At 43.8% G+C, this 15016-nt stretch overlaps 1 protein-coding gene across 1 annotated transcript; it reads left to right on the top strand.

The window, feature by feature from the left end:
• The first annotated feature begins 2743 nt into the window (after positions 1-2743).
• pmm1 (phosphomannomutase 1) lies at positions 2744-14727 on the top strand. Its single transcript, XM_008305399.1, has 8 exons — positions 2744-3058; positions 4095-4212; positions 6403-6479; positions 8054-8145; positions 8396-8495; positions 9631-9706; positions 12576-12691; positions 13477-14727. The coding sequence occupies exons 1-8, from the start codon at positions 2975-2977 to the stop codon at positions 13597-13599; spliced, it is 786 nt and encodes a 261-aa protein (XP_008303621.1). The 5' UTR covers positions 2744-2974; the 3' UTR covers positions 13600-14727.
• The last annotated feature ends 289 nt before the right edge of the window (positions 14728-15016 follow it).

Here is a 15016-nt window from a genome sequence, read left to right as displayed (position 1 = left end):
TTTAAGGTAAATTATACCTACGTTCAAGCCTTTTTCATGTATTCATATATATTACTCAACACGTTGCTCAGTCCCATCAACAAAGGTCACATGTGAGCAACAGTTGCTCTCCCAGAGGCTCCATCTCGCTCCCTCTCTGCCCTCTTGTGGACATGAGATGACGTTAACGATGTGCAGTCTGCATCAAGCCAAAGCGTGATATTCACCCATTCTTCATGATTCACTAAGTTGATTAAATAATTACGTTTGTTTGTAGTTGAGACGCACCAATGAGGCACAGCGCCACCTGGATTTGTAGATGAACAAAGCATGATTGGCTGTTTTTCCTGATGCTCAGAAACACCCGTCTTGACTGATTCATCTGGGAGCTGTTTCCATGATTTAATGCAGACTTCCTGGTTAAATTTAGCCGAGTGAGTCTGTTATCTGACCTGTTTCGAAGCGCTGCCATGTCTGACCTAAATGCCTCAGTGGACACGCTTACAGCTGCTCGTGCTGCAGCTCTGCCTTGTTGCAGCTTGTTGCTCTACTGGTGGTACCTGGTTGTGTTGTTCCTGCAAGCGTTAACGTGTTTGTTGCTGTTTACTCATGATGGATGACATTTAACTGTAAGGCTGTAATCTAATAAAATACAACAGAAGCACGTCTAATCTAATCCAGCATCTGATCTCATCTAATCTACCTGCTGTGTAACGAAACCTCATTTAAAGTCATGACACATCATTTAAAGTCAGCTTAAATTATAAACATCCCCTTTTTTTTGTTAGTGTAGTGTAATGAAGATAGAGCCACCAAATCTTACTGGTGCTGTGTGATCTAATCTGGAACAACATCACTGCGTCTTATTTTAGATCATCTCATTGCATCCCAGCTAACATAATCAGACAGATGGGGAATATAAGACTGAAAGATTAGAAAAGAAAAAGAGAAATGAGGCTGGGGAAAGAAAGTAGAGACAGATTCTAATCACACAACAAGCTCCAGGTTGACATGTGAAGCTGAACCCGAGACACACTTCCTCCAACATCCCAGCATGTTTAACTTCCTGTAGTCAGACTCACATCTCAGGTGTCTTTGAGTTCAGCTCCACTAAATAATGTCTGTGGATAAAACCGGATGTAAAGGAGTTCAGTCCTGCAGCCCAACAGTCAACATGTTTCATCCAGACTGCCAAACAGTGCAGAAAGTATACAAGCACAGCTAAAAAATAAAAAATAAAACAGGAATGCCTGGTAGAGTCTGGCTTTTCACGAGGTAGGCAGTCAGATAGATAGATAGATAGATAGATAGATAGATAGATAGATAGATGACACACCCCTACAGTCTTGTGTCACAGTTAAACTCAACAAAACATCACAACAATAGATATCGTTCTGGTTTCTGATAGATGTAGTATTTTATTGATCCTAGAAGGGACATTACATCACAGAACACTTGTACGGTACACGGAGCTGACGAACAACAACACAATGAAACAGAATCAAAATATTTACAGGGAGATAAGATAGTACTGTCGTGGCACAGATTAAAGCTGGATGTACAAAGTCCCTGAGAAGATAAGTCTCCCTGGACAGATGGGAGTCACTGTACGCTGCTGTGGTGGTTCCTTCCACTCGCCTCCGAGTAGCGGATGTGAAGTGTCATCTATTATGTCGACCAGGTTTCAGCGTTCTTCTCTGGTCAATCAATCCCAGGACGAGCAGCAGCCTCCTTCCTTTAGTGCCACTGGCTCCTGATGCCACAGCAGACGACTGCAGAGACACCTGCAGCAACAACCTCTAACTCACCAATGCAAAGCAGGATTTATCTCACAAGACTTTCACTCATAATGGAGCATGGTTTTATTTTCCTGTGTTGGTACAGAGGATGAGATAAGACTTTATTAAACCCAAAGTGGGGACATTTGAGTTTAAAAATGAATGTGTTACCAGATTTTTAAAAGTTTTACAGCAAAAGTAAAGCATTGGCTGAAAGAAAAACAAGAACGTACCCACTGATGACATCCATAAGGTCCACTCTATATGCGGTACATCAGATGTGTTCTATGATAAATGATGGGCCCTGATCAAATAAATTAATTGATTAATAAATAATGCATTTAGAGTTCATTACATGGGACATTTTTACTAATTGTGCATTTTTTACTGTTTGTTTTTGCTAACTGCATTTGTTTTTTGTTTTTTTTTTTGCTTATGTATGTGTATTTATGGTGGTGGCAGCTTTACTCTTTCTTTATTCTGTCTTCCATTTCTTGTCGGTTTATTTTATTTTATTTTATTTTATTTTATTTTTATTTTCCCACAGAACTTTATTTACCAATGAGTGTGCATACAGAGAATTAAACAAACAACATAAACAATTTGCCAGACATGTGCTCAAAATAATAAATGTATTTTAGAAATTTTAAATTCTGTGTTAAATAAAAGATAAACTATTTATTTATTTATTTATTTATTTTTAAATTAAGAAATAAATATATATACATAAAGGGGACAAGAGGATGAGCATTATTGCTCTTTCAGAACAGTTCTTTAAATATTCTCACAGTTTTTTTGCTTTTGTTCTGTTTTTATTTGATTCCGTCTCTTGTAGGTAAAAGGTCGCTCACCGTTGACGGTGACGTCAGCTATCCGCCCCGCCCACCGCCGACGTCACGCCCGCCTCTCGGCTTTCTGATTGGCTGCTCTGCTCGGTCGCAGTGTTGCGAAACACATCCGACACGTACCGCACGCCGCGCTGCTGGAGGGAGAAGTGTGTGTCAACGGAGCCGGGACGGAGCCGAACCGAGCCGAACCGAGCCGGGACAGCGAGGACGGAGGGAAGAAGTGAGAAGAAACGACTCAGTTAGAAGCTTTTTTTTTTAACGAGTGGATGTGATTTTTTAATTTTAATTTAAATTTTTTAATGTTTCCACGTGAGTCATTGGACACAAAAATCAGCAAATAAGGAAAAAAAAAAAAAAACTCAAGCAGGAATGGAGAGATCCAACGGCCTCTCATCGGACAGAAACATCCTGTGCCTGTTCGATGTGGACGGAACCCTGACACCGCCGAGAGAGGTGAGATCCGTTCGTGTGGTTGGTACCGACTCTGAGCAGCCCTCTGCAGATCCCCCATCACTCCCCAGCCGTGTCCTCGTGTGCTCCCTCACGCTGTGTTTTCATCCCCTGGTCGGGCAGCGGGGCAACTCTCTAAGTATTTGCCCCCTCCTGCTGCAGGCGCACTGGGGCTGTTGGGTATCTGCTCAGCTGTTGACTTGTTTACACATGGAGATGCCCCAGTGGTGGCAGCTCGTGCACCTGTATTTTCATTTTTATCATGACGTGAAGGAGAGCAGCAGACACGTGCAGGCTGTTCTGTTGGTGAGACGCATCAGTGCAAATGATTTAGTGATGATCCAAGAGTCCCTCCTGCTGCTTTTGTCTTTGGGTTTGAATGCTGCGGTTCATCTAAGGTAACGTGTGTGTGTGTGTGTGTGTGTGTGTGTGTGTGTGTGTGCAGTATGCCGGCGCCCAGATATTACATAATGTGCTCTCCCTTGTGTGCAGCTCACACACTTTCCTCCCATACGTTGGAAAATCGGGCATCTGCTCCAAATTACAGGCAGAACCTGCAGCAGCTATGTGCACTGTTTACTGTTATTTCTACATTACAGGAACACACAGGGTTTAAAATATGAATGAGTGTGTGTGTGTTTTGCCAAACATTTGCTGGTTTTAGCGTTTCAAACGTGGAGCTTTGGTGCTTTTCTTTGTCTTCGGTGACAGTGAAAAATGTTTGGGCTTCGGACTGCTGGTAGGACAGAACAAGCAGTCTGATGTCACTTTGTGGGAGATTATGATGTTAACTTTTTAACTTTTAAAAGCTAAATCGCTATAGATTAATTCAGAAAATGATCAGCTGGATCTATAATGACATGTTGGTTAATCTGACCCTGTTAGTCGCAGGTCTAGTTGGAGTAGTGGGAATGTAAGTTTTTATTTTAAAGTCACAACAAAGAAACTCAGGATCCAGATAGTTTACCAGCTGGATTTCCACCAATCATTTCTTTTACATCCGTCTGAACTGGTCGTGTTTTTGTGACACTTTGTTCAGAAAATCGACCCACAGCTGGACGAGTTCTTCCAGAGTCTGCGGAGGAAAGTGAAGATCGGCATCGTGGGAGGGTCAGACTACTCCAAGATAGCAGAGCAGCTCGGGGAGGGGGATGATGGTGAGCAGGCCTCCGTCTCTCTCATCCACTCATGCTTAATGTGGTTTAGCATCTCTCTGTGTTTTCACTGTGACTTGTTTATAGGACATCAGTCAAAACAGAGGCAGGTTCTGGGAGTCATTTAGGTTTTAGGCCACGAGGTGAAAACTTGTGGCTTAATGAAGAGCAGCGTCACAGCCTTCTAACAGGATTAAAGACCTGCTATACGATGACACGAGGAGTTAGTTCAGCCTGAGTCCTCTCTTGTAGCAGGTCATTAGTTGCTGCCGATGACTCTCACGTTAGGATTATTTCACCTCATCACGGTGACTTTGCAAAAAAAATCTGAAGCCACAGTTTAAACCTAAACATATGAGGCGTAGTCACCTGCAGTATCAGAGTTAGACTTAGAAATACATTCTGAAAGAAAAACTACATCCTTGTTAAAGCCTGTCGCCCAATCCAAGTATCACAATATTCAAGTAACTCGAGTACTTTGGATTACTTCTGAATTCCCCTAAAGATGAGATAAAACAGGACAGCAGATGGAGAGCAGCAATAGAACGGAACAACAAATATGAAGGATTCTGGGGGTCGGTGAGGCCAACGGCTGGAGGTCAGAGACGTGAAGCTCCAGATCCAGAAACGTCCGCAGAGAGAACAAGCTCAGTGAACAGATCAGGCTTTTGTGAAAGATAAAATAAAAACATCCCGACAGCTGTGAGGAGCTCAGGACTCGACCTGAAAACGGCGACTTTGCAGCAAATCATTTAACCGACAAACAGCTCACCTGTCTCAGGTGAAGAAAAGGTGGATTCAAGGGTTCAAGGCCTTTATTGGTCACAAACACAATTATACCTGGTGTAACGCACAGTGAAATGCTTTGTGCACCTGTTCCACACTGAAACAATAATAAGATGAATAAGGATAAAGAATAAAACACACAAGAAATATAAAAAATATATATATGAATGTATATGTATATAGAGTGAGAGAAAGGGCTAAAAAATTAGCTAAAATAAATGAATAACATTTTCAAACACTGCAAAAGGAGATAGACTAAGTCAATAAAATAATAATACTATATACATGTATGTATACAAGGTGGAAAGTGACCAGTTGGATTGTTTGTTGAGTCTGTTGAGGTGTTTAAGAATGCAGGTGTTTGATAAACTTAGAGCAGGGCTGTCCAATCCTGGTTTGAATCAGGTGTGTTGGAAGACAGAAACATCTAAAACATGCAGGACTGTGGCCCTGGAGGACCAGGACTGGACACCCCTGACTCAGAGGAAAGCAACAAACTAAACTTCAGTTTCTGTTCTCGTTTATCCACAAACCCAAATTACATCCATTTACGATCTGCAGTCGATTTTAACCAAATGAATCAGTCGTCTTATTACATGTTTTTGTTCTGTAACCTTGATGAAATGCAGCTACCCCTTTTCTTGGTATCTCACTATGTGATCTTGTTTTCATCCATTCTGTTGCCTCCTCAGCCTGCTTCCCATCACTGAGATCTAAACTCGCACACATCAGCTCAGCTTAGCTAAAAGCTGTTGCCAAAACACACTGACACACTGGGCATCACGCTGCAGCAGCACCAGCTGAGAGAAGGCTCGGCTGCATGAACGGTTTGATAACCTATCTGTGGGTAAATATTAGGCTGCACTCGGAATGCGGATGCATTGTGCCAGAGAGAGGAGAGCTCTGCTTTTATCAGCGCTGTGCTAAAGGTGAACGCTGTTACCTCACAATGTGACGCCTGTAGAGCTGTTGACAGGTTGGAAATCAGTTGACCTGGTTGTTGTGGAGGTAAACATGGTGCATTTAAAGTGTTATTGAAGCTGCAGATTTTATGACACCATCATTAAAATTAAATAATCACTTTTGTTTTGTTCCATCTGTAACCCAGTTAGAGGCATGTTTTATGTCTACATGCGTGGAGCTGCCTGGATTCTAATGCAGTTTAAATTAAAATGATTAAAACGGCTTTCAAACAGGGAAAGTTCCAGACTTTCCCAGAATTTCACTGTTGGCAGAGAACAGATTGAGTGACAGATTAACTTCCAGGCAGCGTTACAGACACTCTAATCTGCTCCCAGGAATACGCAGCTCTTCCGTTCTTAAGCTGCTGCTGCTGTAAACGTAGACGACCGTGTCGGCTTCACAGAGGCTCATTTAACCACATCTCACTTCTCCTGTCTCTTGCAGTGATACACAAGTTTGACTACGTGTTTGCTGAAAACGGAACAGTGCAGTACAAAGATGGGAAGCTGCTCTCAAAACACGTAAGTACACATCTGTCACGTCCTGTCACTGGTGCAGCTGGTTTTCAACACATTGTGTGGAAAATAATACACACCTCATGATTGGACTACACACAGTCGTGACTTGATCATCTGACCCTTAACAATCCTAAACCTGCTATCTGACAGGTTTTTTAGGAAAAACAAACAGAACCCATAAAAACAGCCTTAACATAGCGACAGCCTTGGATTGTGACTCCGACATGACATTTAATGTCACCAATCAGGATGACGGCGTATTATCTGACTGAACAATCCCACAGATTGGCTACGTTCACACTGCAGGACTTGATGCTCAATGAGGATTTCTTTGTGACTTCCTTCACGTTTCCAGTTCAATGCGACTTGTATGTGATCTGCTGTGTGAACTTCATACGACCCAAAAGTGTCCCGCATGCGCAGAAGAGGACACGACGACGTCACACGCAGCGAGCGTGCTCAGTGTTTATGGAAGTAAACATGGATGGTAACGGTGGAGCGTATCTGCCACTCCCCCACCGCCACCGATGGAGGAAACAGAAGTGTGAGCGCTAACTAAACTAGCATCAGCAGCCAAGTACTGCCTGTGTGTTCTGGACACTTCCACCCCGTCAGAGCGCTGCCCCGGGGTGGAAGTGTCCCCCGACCGCAAAGAATGTTCTGATATTCATCATTAATTGGGCCTGAATATCCAGAGAGCAGAAAGTTCTGTTGGGACCAGCCCTACTAGTTATTATAACAACTATGAACAATAATGAACAACTAATGATCCTTCCAGCATCAAGCCCTCCTCGTATCTGGACCTCCGTCTTGACAATCCGACAGCCTTGCTATCCGACATAGAAGAAGGTTTTACATTTAGTGTCGGATCATCGAGCCATGACTGTTTTACAGGTTATAGAACATTTAAAAACCACTGAGAAGTGAAGCAGACAACATTCATCGTCTCATTGTGACGTTCTTCTGGGAAACCTTGGGTCCCCATATTCATGTGGTTTGAAATGTGTCGCCCCACCTAGACGTTGTTGCCGACCAACCAGCAGATCAGAGCACCCAGCCACAGTGCAAAAACTAGAGAGACACAAAAAGTGCTCAAGGCGTTGACCTGGCTTTCAAACCCCACTGATCCCAATCTGATCGGCAGAATGTGCCAGAATGTTGCTAATCCACAGAGTGTCTACACCACAACCACAAAGCAGCGTACACAGAATTACACAGATGATTTTAACGCTGTGGATGATCAGAGTAGAGAAGCATATTACAGTGAGTCACACACTTTCTGTTACCTACAACTGAAAGTATCTCTCCCTACTACGACAACCATGACAGTTAATTCATGGGTTATGTTTAGTCGTCCGTAATTGGAGAAACATTTTCTACACTTTGCACAAAAGACAGCCTCCTAAAGGCTGTGAATCCGTCAAATCCCTTATTTGCTGATACACAAGACAAAATATTTTAAACTGTCGGTTCACTTTCTCACTTCGGTTAACCGTCGCCAAAATAATCCTAAACAGCAGGAGACAGCACAGTCGGTCGTTCTCTTCATGAATTAAAGTTCATTTTCATACCAACAGGCCATTCAGAACCAGATCGGGGAGGAGCTGCTGCAGGACCTGATCAACTTCTGCCTCAGCTACATGGGGCTCATCAAGCTGCCAAAGAAAAGGTGAGGCGCTGACCAGACACACAACAGTCAGTTACTTAGAGCCCGTGGTGGAAACACACACTCACCTCCGACCTGCGTTCCAGGTGTGCAGGAATGTGAAGTCTCCCCGACCTGTTAAAGCAGACCAAAACATTCCTTGTGTCGTTTTAATTAGAGGTGTGAGTCTCTGCTGTCGACTCGGCACCATCCGGCTCATTCCAGGTCTGTTTACCAACTAGTTTTCTAACTCCGTGTCCCTTCTCGGCTGCAGGGGGACGTTCATTGAGTTCAGGAATGGAATGCTGAACATTTCCCCCATCGGTCGGAGCTGCACGCTGGAGGAACGCATCGAATTCTCTGAAATCGACAAGGTAATTTACTGCGTCCACAGAAATGTATTTGTAAGCAGTAAAAGAAAAAGAAATATGTTGCTACGCCCGTGTACCGCTGTGCTTGGAGGCGTCATAGAAGCTGAATTCAGTCAAACACTGACTGCATTCATTTCACCACAAATCAGGTTTTTTGGAAAACGATGCAATCTCACAGCTCATTAACCCGAAACAAGCACGGACTGTGTGCAGTCTCCTTTTTGGGGTTAGCATATCATTTTTTAAGGGACACAGAACATAGTGAGCAACATTCAAAAGAACAGTTTATAACAAGAGTCTTTGGTAAAGGGGAGCGACGTCTGGGAGGGAGTGTAGCGTCTGGCTGCAACGTTGGAGGAGTCGGGGTGGGAAAACACTCTGGGAAGGAATCCAGGAAGGTTGGAAAGTTGAGTGGCCCGGGCTTGTTGCTGCTGGAGACCCTGGGTGCAGCCCGGGACCTGGACCGAATCACTGTGCTGAGGCTTGAGATGGAGGTCTGGTCAACAGGCAGCATAAAGAAGAAGCAAAGTTCATACCAGTGTGTGACTGACCGAGGAGACCTAAACTCTGAGTAAAGCTGGACGAGACAGCAGCTACGTGTGGTCGAGCCGAGGTTTAAATGATGCAGGAGGTTAACTGGAGAAGGAGCGTATCCGATGGTTGGATGAAAGTAGGTCGACCTGCCTGACCACACAAACACTTTACACGCAGACAGGAAGAGACGATCTGCTGTGAAACTGAACCTTAGAATGAACAACAGCCAGGTCCAGCATCTGATCTACAGCAAACCGCCTCTCCGTCTCGTTAAATGTGCTCAATTAGGCAGACAGAGAAACGTTCAACAATACTGAGTTTTCAGGACAGTTGAACAGATGGTCCATTGATGCCTCGCTGTGCCAGGCAATATAGAGGATAGTAGCAGAAGAACAGAGGTTTAACCCTTCAGCCGCCTGCTAACATTTACACACCTGAACCTTCTGTTCAGACTCATGATAAGCACATTGTGCCACCGATGATATGAACGTGACGTCTTGGGGATTGAAGCACACGGCGCCGTCAGTATGCTAAACGATTACACAGGCCTTGTTTGTGCGGTCTCAGTGTCAACATGCTAACTCTTTTGTTGTTTGTTTCGCAGAGGGAGAAGATCAGGGAGAAATTTGTTGCTGCCTTGAAAGAGGAGTTTGCTGGAAAGGGCCTACGGTTCACTAAAGGTGAGCGACTCGAAAGTGAACGCTTGTTCCCACCACACATCAAAATCTGGATGCTGGCAGGTGTTGTATTTTTACATGAGGGTAATATTTTATAAACTCTACTAGTCTGTGAGAGTCATCTTCAGCCCAAAATTTGCTTCTGCACAAACTAAACTCAGGTGTGCATGCATGGAATACGTAGACATGATCTACCGCACATGAATGCATCTGTGTTTTCCGTGCAAGCCCAAGGCTGCTGAGAACAGACACTACTGCCCTTGTAACACAATCTGCACAGACACACATTTTGTGCTGCATGCAGAGCGGTCAAGTGGACTCTGGCAGACTTGGCCAGATGGTGAAGAAGCACCACTGACATCAACAATGACATGATGATAAATAAGCAAATACATAAATGATGTAAAAGTTGTCATCTCCCCAAGTCTGCAAGTCCACATGATGACTACGCTGCAAGAGTAGTAGTATGCATGCATGAATAATAAAGACACGACGTGATGCACATCCTCCAAGTAGACTAGAAAGTTGTTTATTAGCAACTACAGTCGTGACTCCATTTTGGATTGTTAAGGGCCGGATTATCAAGTCATGACTGTACCTTGTATGGAAGTATAATCAAGGTTTAGGTCCACATTCCTGCAAAAAAAAACAACCTGATCTTCCACTTAAGCTTGTCCTGGCGTGCAGTGTGAACTGTGTTTGTCCTTTTAATAATTCATGCACATTGTTAACATTTAGCAGCTTTTAAAACTGTGATCATCATCAACCAAACTTACAGACTCTGATGTAATATTAGTTAAACTGCTGAGTAGTCAGGAGGTCAGTAAGTAGAAAACAAGCTCATCAGGAGGAGAAACAAGTTAATCAGTGTTCTGTTTAGAGCAGTGGAGCTTTCTGACGAACCGGTTTTACGGCCTATTCGTTGTCCCTTATCTCTGTTTTTTAAAAAAGGCCTGTCATGTGTGATGTGTGCAGGACCAGGTGTTGGGCTTAAGAGGCCTCGGTTAACCATTACACTCACACTGTTCCCTCTCTCAGCCCCTTGCGACAGCAGCAGGAAGCTGAATTGATGTTTGCTTACGTGCTCGACGAGGTGTGAGTCTCTCTGATGACGCGAGAAAGGTTCACAGTTCAGAACAACAAACCGGCAGAACGTCTCGTTTGTCTCCTTGTTAAACGTGCCTAACAAGTAAAAGCAGAAAAACAGGGATCCTGAACATAGAGTTGTTGTTTTTTTACATCAGGGCCACTTGCAGTAAATGTACTGAGTTGGACATTTATGTGTTTGCCTTCAGACTGCATGTCCCTCTGCACCGCTGCCCTCGTTAGCTGCTGATGTGGCTAAACTCTGCTAAAGGTGTCGTATACACCAGGACGCTCTGTCCGGTGAACAAGAACAGTGTGTTCATGACGTACACAATGATCTGCGTTACCTGGTGCTCAGCTGCCCTTTGAACCCTTTGAACCCCGGGCAGCTTCTGAGCAGTTTTTTGTTTCTGTCACATTTTTCCTCACTGCAGTATAAAGTCCTGCACCTCTATGGGAACAGCACAACCCCGGGTAGAAGTAGAGGGAACTCAGACATGTGTTTTGTGTAGTATGACAAAGTGACACTGCTGTATATCGTACACAAGACAAAACATTGAATAGTTATTTTACAAAAATGGAAGAATTTGGTCCAAAAGTGTTCCCAATACTGAAATAAATGTTGGCTTAACATACTATAGATATTTAACTGCTTACATGTTTAATTTCCTTCCATATGCTTCATGTAAACATCCCTGAATTTTCATCTCACGGCTGCGACAGTTGAGCTATTCGTGGCTTTTCGATGATGCAGATTTTGTTGTTTTTACAGGATGTGGTGCAAATAGTTCACTTTTGCCAAATTTCTACCTGAGCCACAGAATAAATGGATTTTATAATGAAATGTCGTGAGTTAAAGTTTAGATTTAGTTCATAATTTAAACAGACACACGTGCTTTGTTAAATGAATGTTAAAAATCTGATGATTCTTTTCTATTTTTACAGTTTTATCTCTAATAAACTGTCATGTTATCCATCACATGCCTTTCATACCCGTCAGTGGGTTTTATGATGCGGATCCCAGAGGAGAGGGTTGAGAAACAAATTGTGTTTGTCGTCTTATTTGTTGCGCCCTTTTATCTGAGATGAACAAACCGCTAAGCTGCCGTTTGTTCATCTGGGTTGAGGAAGGTTTCTCATCAGCAGCCCTCTTTTGTCTTGGCTCAGGAGTGCAAGAAGCCGGCTGGGGGATGGGTTTGGTACAGATGCAAAGGAAGCTCTGAGCTGTTTATGTTCTGGGGTTGAAGGTGTTGTACATGGAGGCGTGTGGAGGGTGTGTCAGCGATACCGCCGTCTGATTGGCTGGTGCTGCTCAGCTGTCGCCTTTGCCCTTTAAATCCTTCAGCTGAGTGACAATACAGTGAATTAAAGGTGAAAGTGTGGGGGAGGGAAAACAAAAGGCCGATGGGAACTGCTGCTAAAGGCCATTGAGGGAGATGTCTCTGCCACGTTGCACTGCTGTCTGCAGTCATTTCACTTGCAGCTGAGCAAGAACGGAGCTTCGTCTCAGTGAGAATCGATGACGCTTTGACCAGATGGAGTTGGACTGCGTTGCTTGGACGATACCACAAAAACCCACAGATTCCTTTTAGTTCCACATCCTTCTTTCCCAGCACAGTGTTACTCTCAGCCAACAAGTTCTCAGAACTGCCAGAACAAACAGTGCTCCCTATTGTTACCTGATAACACAGTGTTTAAACGCGACACCTTCTCTGAGGTTGTTGTTGAAGAAACACACAGTGCACCGGCCTGTACTTAACCACTGGTGGTTGTTGTCTCGTTTCAGGTGGTCTCATCAGCTTTGACATTTTTCCAGAAGGCTGGGACAAGAGACTGTGTTTAGAGCTGCTGGAGAGGGAAGGCCTGGACGACATTTACTTCTTTGGCAACGAGACCTCAGATGTAAGTTCATTTCATGTCTGGTGTCACAAACATTCAGCTGATGTGTGATCGTGGAACATCTCATTGAAGGGTCAAGTTTTTTTAATTTTTCACCAACAGCAGACGAACCTTCCTCAATCATAAGCCACAAAGTTCTGAAGCCCAGAATAATGTCTGTGAAGATTCTCAGTCCTCCAGGTCATGGTTGTTCTCACAGTTTAATCGTAGCAACTGGACCTGCTTGAGTTCCTTGAAGATGTTCCACCTCTCATCCAAGAGGCTTCATCAGTTCTGACTGACTAGTTGGGAGTTCCAGATATCCTGAAGGAGACATTAATACCTGAGTTTCAATTTGGGGTTTGTTGCTCCTCCCCCTCATTATGTGAGTCGTTCGTACTCCTCCTGACACAATGGGGTGACCTCCGGTTGGCGTCCCGGTGAGGACACCCGGGATCTTCCTGCGTGGAGTCTCCATGTTCTCCCCGTGCAGCGTGGGTTCTCTCTGGGTTCTCCGGCTTCCTCCCACAGTCCACAAACATGCTGAGGTTAATTGGTGATTGTAAATTGTCCGTAGGTGTGAATGTGAGTGTGCTTGGTTGTCTGTCTCTAAGTGTAGCCCTGTGATAGACTGGTTACCTGTCCAGGTGAACCTGCCTTCACCCTGAGTCAGCTGGGATAGACTCCAGCCCCCCATGACCCTAGTGAGGATTAAGGTGTAGAGATGATGGATGGATGGATAAAAAGCTAAATCATGCAGCAGTAATCCTCTACATCTAACCTTTAACTTTATCATTTTCTCTCTGCAGGGAGGAAACGACTTTGAAATCTTCAACGATCCCCGGACCATCGGTTTCACCGTTTACTCTCCAGAGGACACGGCTCGGCTCTGTCGGGAAATTTTCTTTGATTCTCCGCCACACGAGTCCTGATGACCTGAACCGCCCCCCATCCTTCACTCTCTGAACTCGAGTCCTGGATGTCTGCTGCTATGACAGCCAGCATCTTGAGCCCAGGCTATTTATGAACTGCTGAAAGGTACCACTACTGACGTCTGCGTATCATTAACAATGTTGTGAAATGTAAATGGACGACAGCAGCGTGATTTGCCCACGTCAGTGAATCGCACTGCTTTTTATTGTTTTTTAAAAGGGACCGGGGTGGTTTTAGGTTATGTTGTGTGTTAAACTTCTAAGTACTGTGCCAGATGTGTTTGACTGAGGTATGTAGCACGTCACCTGAAATTAACCAGAAAGCTCAGAGAGATTATAAAACACTCTGCAATGTGCAAAGTTAATACTTCAAATTGCTTAGAGTATAGAGTGATGTTTGCACTAATTTTTGCAAAATTTGATCCTAATAATTAACACTGCTGAAGAGGGTAAGAGAAACTAATCACGCTTGTTGTGTTCTGAGTCTATTTTAAACAGTGAGATATGAATAAAGTGAAGATTAGAGCCTTCCTTCCTTCCTCTGAGGATGCAGGAATCATTCCGGGTATTTTCTCGTCTGAAGTGAATCTGTTGATCGTTTTCTGTGATCCCTGATTGTCCAAAGTCGGTTTTAACTTCGCAAAGCTGCTGAAAAAAAAAGAAGCGTGCTGGTGTTTCTTGTTTTGCTTCCTAAAAGGCATTCAAGTGAAGATGAGTTATATTTAAAATTAAACAGTTCTGAGTCAGTGAATTCAGTACGGCAACTGTCTATGTAGAATATTTTTACCAGTTGCTCTGCGCCTGGTGTTCTGGGTGACTAAACGTACTGATCGAGTCCTCGTAGCGACGTTTTTAGGTTTTATTCTTGCTTCACAGGTTTTTAAAAAAGGTTTAACGTGCTGGATTTTACCATTTAGTTCTTGTTCTAGAACAATATTGTCTCTGTGATGCATCATCGTTGTGAATATGAACTTGTGATGAGTCATGTTTGTGTGTCTGAACACTCCGTGAACTGGACAGGATCATAAAACGTCTCATGTGTCCCTGATGCTACTTGCTGATAAAAACACTAACTGTGAAGTCTGTTCATGACGTCTTCATTGTAATAAATTTTTGATATCATCTTAACAGCCTCGGTTCTTTCTTCTTCCCCCCTTTGGGTCGAACTGAGCTATGATCTCATTTATTGTGCACGTGAAGAGCTTCGTGCACGCTGACCTGCTGTTCCCCATGCGGCCACTAGATGCCCCCAGACGTTCCAGTTTCTTTATCTCAGTATTTAAACCCATCAAGTCGTCACTTTATTCATGCCTTGAATGTGTACGTGGTTCTCTGGTTTGCTTTTTGCCACCTTGTACAAGTTTTTTTTATTGAAACCCTTGTGATTATTATTAGGGTCCGAGCACCCAAAAGGGTG

The sequence above is a fragment of the Stegastes partitus genome, unplaced genomic scaffold (assembly GCF_000690725.1).
Source record: "Stegastes partitus isolate 25-593 unplaced genomic scaffold, Stegastes_partitus-1.0.2 Scaffold2496, whole genome shotgun sequence".
Lineage (NCBI taxonomy): Eukaryota > Metazoa > Chordata > Actinopteri > Pomacentridae > Stegastes > Stegastes partitus.
The sequence above is the reverse complement of the archived record's forward strand: the minus strand, read 5'-3'. Positions and strand labels throughout refer to the sequence as shown.